At 51.9% G+C, this 12,207-nt stretch overlaps 2 protein-coding genes across 2 annotated transcripts; both read left to right on the top strand.

The window, feature by feature from the left end:
• Positions 1 to 1,080: 1,080 nt before the first annotated feature.
• Positions 1,081 to 4,638, top strand: NCU01477 (hypothetical protein). Its single transcript, XM_951661.2, has 2 exons — positions 1,081 to 2,623; positions 2,734 to 4,638. Exons 1-2 carry the CDS (start codon positions 1,867 to 1,869, stop codon positions 3,864 to 3,866), a joined length of 1,890 nt encoding a protein of 629 aa, XP_956754.2. The 5' UTR covers positions 1,081 to 1,866; the 3' UTR covers positions 3,867 to 4,638.
• Positions 4,639 to 7,155: 2,517 nt separating this feature from the next.
• Positions 7,156 to 11,828, top strand: NCU01478 (fungal specific transcription factor domain-containing protein). The gene is made up of 6 exons (XM_951662.2): positions 7,156 to 8,492; positions 8,585 to 8,712; positions 8,778 to 8,842; positions 8,897 to 9,235; positions 9,292 to 10,528; positions 10,584 to 11,828. Exons 1-6 carry the CDS (start codon positions 8,292 to 8,294, stop codon positions 11,368 to 11,370), a joined length of 2,757 nt encoding a protein of 918 aa, XP_956755.2. The 5' UTR covers positions 7,156 to 8,291; the 3' UTR covers positions 11,371 to 11,828.
• Positions 11,829 to 12,207: the final 379 nt, after the last annotated feature.

Raw genomic sequence — 12,207 nt, 5'->3', positions numbered from 1 at the left:
GCTCTGTCCCTTCAGGTGTGCGGTGGCACGGCACGAGGTGTGACAGTTGCGGCATTTGCAAGATGCCAACGACTAGTCGCAACTGCCCAGGCCCAAATGAGATTGAGCTTCGTATCAATCGGCCACGGCTTTAAGATGGACTGGAAGCTCTTGCATGTCTTGACTCGACTCAGGTTCAACCCGCCAGGTCCCATTACACTACGTAGGCGGGCCTGGCGGGGTAGGAGTCTCTTGCTGCGCCCATCAGGGAAATCCCGAGTGTTTCAAATGTTGATCGCAGAAAGACATGCCTTTTGCATCGTGATTCTCAGGAGCTTCCCCTAACTCCAAAGAGCCTCGCCGTATCCATCAGCATCGATGCGAAGGACAATCGTCATGCCCAGTCTCACCAGTGCTCTGCAATTGTTTCGCTCTTGCTGTTTGTATGGGCCGTCGTGGAAATTGCGGGCATCAATCTTTGGCCAGTGCATTCTCAGTTGCACAGCAGGCCAATCACGGCATCAGATGTCGAAGACTTACGCGGCTGTGGTGGGCCAATTATGAACCACATCCCAACCAGGGTGGATTCCAGCGAGCCAGGCCTGCCATGGCCCGGGCATTCATGGGTTTTGCTGGGTGGGCCACCTACGGGGGAAAGCGCAACGAGGAGAGACATCGGGCCAGGGAAGCGAAATTGCAGAAACGTGTTGGGTCCCGCGAGTTGGAGTTGGCCCCGAAAAGGGCTCTAGGCATTGAATGTTGGACGCCGCGCTAGAAGGGATCCCGCAGCGGAGACCCTTTCGGGCAGCCCAGGGCAGCTCAACGCCGGGCGCGCAGGGGCAACCAAGGCAGGAACGGGAAAGGGCGTGGACGGCACCTCCATCCATCCAGGGGGGCCCGATCAAGACCAGGGAGCATGCCGCCGTCATTTCAGTTGCAGGGCAGATGCGACGGCTGCGAGGATTGCGAGGGCATGCTGTGCCCAATTTTGGCATCTCATTTCATCTGCGAGCCCATGGATGTGCAGAGAGGTATGGGTGTATGGGTATGGTACTATGGAAGTGGATGGCGTGGTCCCGGAGGTTATTATCGCTGTGCAGCCCGCCCCCCGTTGTTCATTCAATGTTTTTGGTCTTTCTCTCCTCTTTGCCTGTCCCTTCTCTCCCCCGGCTGCTGTCTTGTTTTTGTTGTTCTGTCATTCATTCGTTCATTCTCTCAACCAGGCATGTTGGCGACAGTCTGAAGAGGCCGAGTTGACTTCATCACAGCGCGGACGAGTGCCGGGGCAGCGAGCGTGTCTTGTTTACCATTCTTACCCATTTGTTAGCGGCGGGCCATTGAGACAAGAGAAGACTCCGACAGGGGAAAAGTATCAAAGAGGTGGACGCTGAACACGACAAAAAAAATAAGAAAAAAAGCATTGGATCCCAGGACTACTATACCGACCGAGGATGGATTCGACGAGATCTTGCCCATGATCTCCTACAATGCGCCAGCCAACCAATACCTTGAGTAGCTATTGTTCCATCGTCTCGTCGCCGCCATCATCAGCGTAGCTTCGCAGCTGTCGATTACGAACTATTGCAGACCGACCCGGCCACCCGCGCACTCGAATACGGGAAACCGTCGTCCTCTCAGAATCACCGGATCACGAAGCCTGACTCCCACATTCCTTGGCCACTCACCCCCCGGCCCCGCGAAAACAGAGAGAAAAAAAAAAGTCACCCAAAGCTGTCCATCTTGGACAAGTCGCTCGTTTAACCCTCGTCGCTCGTTGCCCGATTACACAGCCACACATCGCGCACCCAACGCCCTCCAAACAAGCGCTCGGAACAACCCACCTCTCTGTCACTGGGCTGCCTGGCTGCAGGCACCACAACACACGCCATGACTAACCACATTGGCGGGCCTTCACTCTCTCAGGCCCGCAAAACCCAGAATATCGACCATTCCCATACAGGCTCCAGCGCTGGGCACAACCACCGCCATTTGCACCACCAACACAACCAACAACAAGGCCAGCTCCAGCCGGAAGAGGAACTTGATCAAACTCCTCACCAACACCAACACCAACACCACATACACAACCACATACACACCCACAACCACGCTCGCTACCACCACCAATCCTCCGGACAACAAGCACAGGAACCATCACATGAAGACGGCGACAACACCACTCTCCAGGACCACAAACATCTCGACATTCGTTCATCACCCGATACGCAACAACAACCCGAACCACTAAATGCACGTCAAGTGTTAGTGGTCCAAACTGTGTCCGTCATCAAGATCATAGATGACGCCGGTGCTCTCGTCCACTTCTCGACTCTGGCATCCGAACCTGTTACACAGTCATCCGACCCTGTGGCCGTGCTAACTGCCGAGGTCAGAGATCTGGGTAGCCAGTTGCCCACCGTGCCCGTCTCAGTTCCGCAACTTGGCGATGGGACACCGTCGCCAACTGCCTCCGTCGACACGGAGTCGTCTGTAACGTCCGCTATTTTGTCGCTGTCCTCCGGCGTGGCTGCGCCGGGGGCCTTGACGTCCGCTCCTTTCAACAGCTCGTCTGCATCTTACCAAGATGGCACCTCGAGCTTCCCCACACTATCGCTATCCTCCGGACTTTTCAACTCTTCTTCAAGTATGCATATGCTTCCTTTTTTTGTGTCATCCTTTCCCTCATCCAGACAGATTTGATCCATGCGCAGTGAGTGACTAACACCTTGCCCGTGTGCGCGCCTTGTCGTATAGCTCGCATCCCATCGTTTTATCCCAACGGCACGCATGTGTCCCATTCCTTGTTCGCAAACACTACCCGAACATCCACCTTTGCAAGTTCGACATCCACCTTCGCTTCTTCCACCAAAAGCCGAGCTTCAACCACTCAATTCACATCCATCTCGTCAGGTGTGCCGACTCTCGTAGCAGGTGGGACCGAAGAAGGCAACAGCGGCAATGCGGGAGCTGGTGGCGAATCCGCAAGCCCCGCCGGAACGACCGACTCCCCGTATGTCGACCCCAACAACACGGACAACAACTCCAGCGGACTTACGCCCACCGCTCAGCGATCCATCATTGGAGGTGTCGTAGGCGGGGCTGCGGGCATGGCCCTCATTGCGTTCCTGTTATTATTCCTTCTGAAATGGAAGAAGCGAAACGGCGGCGGCAACATCCGATTGCTGGGCGAAGGTGGTAGTCTGGCGGCCGCAGCCCGGAAACGGGGCGGACATGAGCATGGAGGAGGAGCTCTGGAAGGAGGAGAAGGAGGAGGCGGTAGTGGTGGAGGCGGTGGAGGAAATGGAGGAAGAGGAGGAGGAGGAGGAGGAGGAGGAGGAGGAATGACAGAAAGCGGTCTTCCATACGCAGTCCCGTCTGCTCTTGCCAGTCTTACGGGGGCCAAGCGATTCTCCGCCGCGTCAACTGAGCCTCCGGCCTCAGAACCGGGTTTCTACCGGGTATCAGGCAAGAAGCTGATATCCGTTTTAGAATCTGGGGGAGATGGATACAGCGACCCGGATCCTCACGAGAGCGTCTACTATCGGGATTCCGTAGCGTTCACCGATGGGACGACGGGCGCCCTTGGCCTCGGTGGGCAGCGGCTCAAACTCGGGTCTCCGATGCGGCCCATAAGCGGCGTTCCCGTCTTTAGGTCAGGACCGGGGAGGACCGCGATTGTTCAGCAGGATGGAGGATCAACGGGAGCGAGAGCAACAAGCCCCTTTTCAGATGACACGCACCCGGTAACGCCGGCGTCACCGATTGGCAGTCATGGACCTCCAAGTCCGCCTGCACGTGCTTCTTTATTGCCAGACCCGATCGGTCGGAGTCTGGTATCCCGGGATGGGTCCCGAGGATCTGGGTCAAGATTTACTGAGGATATGTGATGGGATAATTTTGTCTTCATCTTTTTTTGGACATAGCCATTTTACCATCTTTGACCCATATTGAGCCATCCACCTTTTTTTCTTCTTTTGCAGTCATCTTGGTAAAATTTGTGAAGCTTCTTGGACATGATATCAACATTCTCTTGTCAACTATTATTTTTTTTATTTCATTCTTTTTATCTTTCATTCTCTTTCATCTGGCAGTCATCTTCCCTTCGGCGCCCATTGTCGATGTACATGACATTTTTTTTTCATTTCTCTTCTCATCTCCCTCCAACTTAACACACACTCTTTCTTTATTCTATAATGTCTTGTGGTCAGTCCGTTCGAGGCACGGGCACAGCGGACGCGGAGAAAAAAAATGGAGGGGATGGAGGGATCCCGAAGCGAGGGCTATGGCTTGCTAGAAGCCTCTTCCTTCTTCTTATCATGGCTTGGCCGGCAGGCACACACAGGTATGTAATCCAGTTGGATTTTTGTGTTCTGGGGGCGGCGAAAGGAAGGAAAGTGTTCGGAGGACAGGTCGGCATATACCTCGGGCTACATGATAGATATGAAGATAGGGAAAGGAAAGAGAAGCAGTGCAAGTAAAGCAAAGCGAGAAAAAGAGCAAGTGAAGTGCAGCAGAAAAGCTGATGGTTTCTCTGGAACTGAACTGGACTGAACGACTCTCACCACCACGCCGCGCCCCTTGACGCCGATTCTTGCCTGTTATAACTGTTGCTATGTGTCTGTTGCGTACCCACGTACCGATCTTCGAATACTCTAGAATCCATTCTCTCCATATAGTTGTTGGATAGAACTGTAGATCCAGCAAGGAGCAATCATCTCGCCTTCTGGCACATATCGTGCAACAACTCTCGGCGATTTTCGGTGCATGTTAGAGCAATACGCATCGTCCAATCGGAATTATAGAAGGAGTAACAGCGTGGCCGGATGCTCGTCTGTTATTCCTGCGTACACAATGCACATTGTGCCAACGTATGGGAGGCGTTGATCAAGGGTGAGCGGCATCGGTGTAAATACAGAGAGCTGTGCGATAGGATCATTGTGCTGCACCAGAGTGGCGGACGGGGGGGTCGTATATGGTGGTCGAATTGCGTAATGCGAGGAAGATAGGAGGCGAAGAGAAAAGTGAAAGACATGATGGCGAAGGACGAAATCTGTTTTCAATGATGACAAGGTACTTGATTTCAGAGAAAATATTCCATCCGTCGTCGTGTGTCCAAAGAGTGTCATGCCAACCTGAGTGGTTGCCAACCCAACCGCCATGCGCCGCCAAAACTTTCGTGACTATCGTATCACATCAAGCAACTTGATAGCATAGCATCAAGATTCACGGTTCGCTTCGTTTATTGTCTGTCTCCTTTAGAACCATCCGTGTCTCCTCACGATTACCACCAGTAGGTGCTGCTACAAATCAAGTGTGCTATGATATAATCAGGCCAGCAATAACACAGAACCGAGGCCTTGCGTTTAACACCCCCATACCCGAGAGGGTCCCAGCAGCTTTTCTATTGAGGGCAGTGATGATGTAGATCTTTATGCAGGATGGAACATGCCCGAAGGTTCCTACTTCTTCAAAAAAAAAAAAAAAAAAAAAGAAAAAAAAAAAATTAAATAAAATTCAAAAAAAATTAAAAAAAAATTGAAGAAAAAGAAAAATCCATTCCGCATCATGGAGAGAATAGAACTAACCCAGAGAAACCCCCGAAAAGCAACCAAAGTAACCATAGCAAGGGAGTTGAGACACTGATGAAACCAAAGAACTTAATGGACGGGAGCTATTCAGAGTAAGACTACCTGAGCGTAGGTAGCATTAAGCGATGGAGGGGGGTCGGCGGACGAGACGAGCTAACGAACGCGAGAGAGAGAGAATGCAAACGGTCGGACATGAACAGTACTAAGTAGTGTATGTACACTGATGGGTAGTATAACGGCTGCCCCGCTCGGAGCGGCGCTCACCACTGCACGGGTGTCTGATCGGTGTAATTTCTCGTGGCTGCTCGTGCGCTTTGACGGACGGGCGAAGACGGGTAATAATTGCAGGATTGTTCACGATAGCGGAGTCAATGGCTGACAAATGTCATTTTTGGGGTGGACATTGTGAAGAGGACGGAGGGATCTGGGGAATTCGGAGAAGGTAGTTGTACCTAGGTATTCTTTGGATGCCCAGCTGTTTTATGGGGTGTACGAGTAGGCTTTTATGTACCTAGACTATGTTGTTGATGGGAGACAGACATGAGATACTAGGTATTATGATGGCTTCGTCTTTGGTGAAGTTATCGTGCCATGCCGTGCCACATTGTATAAAACCCACCAATCCTTAGTATCTATCTATTTACGTCACAAGTTATGCGAATTACAGTTCGGGGTTAAGGCCGTCAGCATCTCTGACTCTGAGTGCAGTTGGGGCTTGGAAACAGGGCCTCAGTCCCTCCAGAGGTATGTACGCGTATGTATGTACTAAATTGCAGGTGCTTGCCGAGTCCACCATATCGGGGATTTTATGGAACGGACGTTGTGATGCAGAAACAGCTTCCGGTGCCTTGAGCCAGCACGTGTGATGGCGGAAGGTGAACCCCTTTCTTGGATTGGGCTATGGTGTGTAGATACACTAGTACCTCTACTACATGCCCAGGGAGCCAGGGCCTAATCGATGCGTCCGATGATGGATGATACAGTACCTATGTATCGACCTGTCTGAGGAAGGGGGGATCTGAGGGGAGTTTGTCATTGATGCCCGACTCTTTTCTCCCCGCAATGCTTTAGACAGGTACCGATCGCATGGGTTGTCGGAAGATGGCTTATTCCTTTGATGATATAGCTCTTCACCATCGTGCTTCTCAAAACAACATGGAATCGAGTGGCAAGTTTCACGTTTCGTCCTCGGTTGGAATTAGTTCTCCTCAGTTGTATATACTATGGTACACTGTAGGAGGCAGTAGCAATCGTGAATGAAGGGTCCGTCTGGGCCACACAGTGCACGTCGAGTGATGCCAAGAACTAAGAAGTAAGTAGAAGTTGCAGCTGCTGAGCTCACTGCACTTCACGTTAGCCATGCAGTCTCTTCATCAGCGAAATGTCACCTCCACCGTGTGAGTGGACAGTTCACTTTCCCTCGCACATGATGCTGTAAACACTAACACGGCGAGCCTATCAGCGTCCACGCTCGCTGCGAATAACGCCCGTGTGTCCGACGCAGGTCCTTCCTTTTTCGTGCACGTACTTTGATGCTCGGTTGACATGGAATTGATACCTCGAGTTTCCACTTCTCTGCATCTTCTCCTTTTGTTCTTCAGACATCCCATCACCACCTGCGAGTAGTATCAATCTCGTCTGCCTGGTCGGGGTTCAAGCTGTCAAGCCGCCCCTTCAGCCCTACCACCACATTCTCACTTGGACCCTTTGAACAGCGAATCTCTCACGGCCAAACAGGGGCAGCCGAGCACCCAACTTCCACGCTCTGTGCTATAGCGCACTAGCATACGACTGGAGCCACTAATCGTCCGACAAGAATCCTATCAAGCTTGGAGCTTCTATTTCCAGCTCCATTTCGCCGTTGGAAACCGTTTACGGATCACCTACCCATTGCCTACCACAGCCTACCCTAGCCCACAAGGAGCCTCAACGGCTTTACGTGTATACTGGTCAACAGCGCCCGCAGAAGGAAGACGCTTGCGGATAGATTCCTCCGCTTCAAATCTCACTGGACTACTCGGCGCACAACCACATACATACAAACCTCTAGTAAAGACATCGAGTGAGTGCCGGGGAATAGCCAAAACACGACCCCAGATTTCCGAGCGATCCGGTCTATTTTCCGGCCCCTTGATTCGACCGTCAAGTCTGACAATAGTGGTGTGAAGCGGGCTAGTCAAGTCCCACGTTGTCCTTCACGTTCACCAGACCGAGACGGGACCGTCCGATAGGAGAACGGCCACTCCCCCAAGATACCACAGACCACTCACCGTACGGTGTGAGGTGGAAGGGTGTGAGAGGTGTGCGGAGGGCGTGTGAAAGGCCTCCCGGCTCCAGCTACTACAACCACCTGCTGCCCCTGCGTGCTATGTAATAGCTCTCCTGCCCCTGTACCCCGGGCGCCTATTTTCTTTTTTTTCGAGCCTCGACTCCAGTCCCCGTAAGGCCTATTTACTACTACGTACCCGCCCGCCGCCATATCTCCCCTGCTTGTCAACGGCTTTCCACATTCTCCCTAATACATAATATCCGACTCCCTTCGACACCACCAGCGTCACAGCCGATAAGTGAAGGGCAAAAACCACTTATCTGACCGACCCCCGACTTCACAGCCGACCAGACGATCCCGATTCTTCAACATATACTGTGTTGCTCCAAAGTAATATACACGGCGACGGCTGTCTCTTGCCACCACCACCACCGCCAACCACCACCACCACAACCATGGATCACCTCCACGGCGGTTTCCAGATGCCCATGGCACCTCCACCGCTGTTGAACCAGCCGCCTCAGATCTTCGGGGGCTACACGGAGCATGGCATACCCATCCAGCAACTTCCACATGACCTAGCTGTCGCACAAATGTTTGGTGAGCATGGGCTGCTTGATGATACAAGCGAGGCAAAGAGGAGGAGGATAGCAAGGGTGAGTCATGGTTAGACATTGGCCAAGATCAGAAACCCGGGGGGTGTCCATCGAAGAACCGTCGCTGACAGAGCTCCTTCCCAATTCCCTAGGCTTGCGATATGTGCAGAAAGAAGAAGATCAAGTGTGATGGAAAGCTGCCAGCTTGCACGCACTGCATAAACTACAAGACCGATTGCGTCTTCACCCAAGTGGAAAAGAAGAGAAGTCCTCCCAAGGGGTATGTCACACCTCCCGCAGATGCTCAGGCACGTGAACATTGGCTCATCGTTGAGTGTCTTGCAGTGCCAAGTACATTGAAGGTCTCGAGAATCGGTTAGGCCGCATGGAACATTTGTTGAGACTATCAGGTATTTACCCGTAGCTCGCCTCCAGCTTGGCATGATTCCTAACCAGGCCGACAGGTTTGCTCGGAGACGATGATAACGGAGCCACCGACCTCGGAACGCTTGAAAGGAAGCTCGCGGAGAAGACAGCACAGTCGAGACAAACCTCACAGGCTGCCGCTTCCAACCCTACCTCACCCTCTCAGGCAGCATCGGGACAAGATGGAAACAATTCGACGCCGCGCAGCTCGCTGGCCTCGCCTTTGCCTGAAGCGCCCAGAGATAAAGAGGGGGAGAAGCGGGCCTCGATAGCTCCCGAGAAAGTCGACAAGGAGGAGACAGAACAGGAGGTTTCAGCCCTGTCTGAAATGATGTGCTCCCTCGTCACAAACAACAATGGCGAAACTCGTTACATTGGTAAGTCCTTGGCATGTAGGCCCTGGGTTGATGGTGTCACTGCTAACTTGTCAAAGGGTCATCTTCCGGCTTCTCAATTTTTTCTCCCAAGGGCATCCAGTGGGTCAATGAGAAGATGGGTGACAGCTCATTCCAGCAGATGATCTCTGATGTTTCGGTTGACGACCACAAATGGACAAGATGGAAGCCCGACATTTTTGGCGATCTGTTCCGCCGCGTAATTTTCAAAGAGCTACCTCCCAAGCCGGAAGCCATGTCGCTTCTCAAAGACTATTTTGAGAACTTCAACTGCATGTTTCCGTTGTTCCATCAGCCAACATTTATGCATCTGGTCGAAAGACAGTATTCCCCTGACCCGTATCAGGGATCCGGATGGTGGGCAAGCTTGAACGTGGCGCTGGCTATCGCTTACCGTCTGCGGGTGATGAGCAATTTGGTTCCACAGGAAGAAGATGATAAGGCTTGGGGTTATATGAAGAATGCCATGGCAGTCTTCTCGGAGCTGACAATGCGCAATACTGACTTACTTAGTGTCCAGGCTCTCCTGGGTATGTCTCTCTTTATGCAGGGCACTCCTAACCCACAGCCGTCGTTCCTTCTCATTGCCACAGCAATTCGCCTTTCACATACTATCGGCCTCCACAAGCGCGGAACCGGCTTCAACCTGAACCCAATCGAGATTGAACAGCGGAAACGGGTATTCTGGATCGCTTATATGTTGGATAAGGACCTTTGCTTACGATCTGGACGGCCGCCCGCGCAAGACGATGATGACATGAACGTTGACCTTCCTGACGAAGATCCCGCCGACGGCATCGGTAACATTCCCCTTGCTGATGGGAAAGGAAAGATGAATCTTTTCAGAAAGATGGTTGAGATCTCCATCGTCGAGAGCAAGGTGTATAAAAGACTATACGCAACGAAGGCCACGAAGCAGTCGGATGGTGAATTGTTGAACACCATTGGAGAGTTGGATCAGGAACTTGAAGACTGGAAAGACAGTATTCCCATCGACTTCCGACCCGAGCATGAAATCAAGGCATCCCATACACCACTGATCCTTCACGTCGTCATGCTGCATTTTACCTACTACAACTGTTTGACAACGATTCATCGTATGTCTATTCACCACGGCTACTGGACTAGTCGCCTGTCAAACTTTGCCATTCAAGGCCTCAATGCCAGGCCTTTGAACCCCAGAATCTTCTCTTCAGCAGCACTGTGTACATCAGCCGCAAGAGCCTCGATTTCTCTGCTCAAGTATATCCCTCAAGGCGACTTTTCATGCGTCTGGTAAGTCTAACTCCGAATGAAGAACCATTCACACACTCACTGATAGATGTTACAGGATGGTGCTGTATTTCCCTGTCTCGGCCTTGGTGACGTTATTTGGAAACATCCTCCAGAATCCCTTGGACCCTAGGGCGCGTTCGGACGCAAAACTGATGAGTGTGGTTGTAACCTTCCTGTCCATGCTTGGTCATGAGGCCGAGACCGGCGGTGTGCACCGCATGCTCGGTATTTGCGCTGAATTCGAGCGCATCGCAAAGGTTGTCATTGACAAAGCCGAGAAAGAGAACTCGTCACGACGCAAGCGTAAGATGCAGGAGCAAGCATCTAGTAGAAAGGCAGCATCGAGCACTACCGCATCCGCGGACCACGCCTCTTCATTCAATCCGAACGCAACCATGACGCCGCGGCCTCCGACAGCAGGCAGTGCAGCCACACCACAGCCGAATTCGGGATCAGTGAAAGATCATCTTTCGCCAGGTGTGCAAAGCACCCGCACCCCACAGAGCGGCCACAGTCCATTCAGTCAGAGTCCATCACCGGGGATGACGCCCAACGGATGGACTGACGGCCCAACTGGCATGGAAGGCATTGACTACGGCAATTGGGCTGATCTTACTGGATTCGGTGCCATCGCCAACATGAATCCTGCCGACTTTGTGATGGATGGGCTGGCGGACCCGTCTGCGGGCGACCCAAGATCGATTTACCAACAGCCGATGTTGCCGCAAGATTTGTTCAGCTTACCAGTAACACTGGACTGGAATTGGGCAGAGATGAGCGGTGGTGAATATCCTAGTGTCGAAAATGGCAACTTTGGCAGCGATGTACCACATCAGCAGTGATAGTGAAAGGGTCCTCTCAAGCAAAACAATGGAAGCCACTAGGGAGACCAGCTTGAGAGTCTTATGAAGGGTCATTGACCCCAGACAAAAGCAGGCTGGAATTCGCGAGGACGGGGAAGACTGATGAAGGATGCGACCACATTTTATGCATTGTATTGCATTGGGAAGCGGGCTATCATGGAGATGGAAGGGTATAGGTATTTTGGTTTGAAGGGACTTTTACGATCTTTGATAAGGGGGGCATGCATCTCATCTCTGTTGCTATTCAACACTTACATTCTGGAGGGTCACAGCATGTCACCAAGCTGTTTTGACTCATATTTTTCGTGTGTTTGTTTTAAGAAGTAGAAGCATTTTGTACTTGCAATATGGTATACATTTCAGCATATGCATGGCTCTCTTTTCTCGACGTCCAGAAACGATGGAAATCTAGCAGAGGCTGGATTTGTATAGCTGTGGATCCTGGAGAATTGGCGACTTGTTGGGAAAACATCCATGGTGGGGAACCAGTGCGCAAGGCGTTTATGGGGAGTTGTGGATGGCGAAGGGGGGAGATACAATTGATGATTGTGATTGTTGACGGTGAGGCTGATTAGGAAGACGTTATGCTGTAATTTCCACTTGGATACCATTTTAGAATTATCAGTTGAATGCACAAAAGCGCAGCTATTCCGAGCATTCTGTTTGTTGGAGTTTGGAGCAAACGGGTGGGTAAGCTGTCTTGACACGTGACGCAACTGTGAAGATCATAGCGAGTGTAAACGTCGGGCGCCGAAGTGGAAGTTCTCAGGGTCCGCGGACGTCAAGAGGCAGGCATTCAGCTACATAGGTCCGACC

Source organism: Neurospora crassa, linkage group V (genome assembly GCF_000182925.2).
Source record: "Neurospora crassa OR74A linkage group V, whole genome shotgun sequence".
NCBI lineage: Eukaryota > Fungi > Ascomycota > Sordariomycetes > Sordariales > Sordariaceae > Neurospora > Neurospora crassa.
This window is presented reverse-complemented; position numbering and strand designations above follow the sequence as displayed.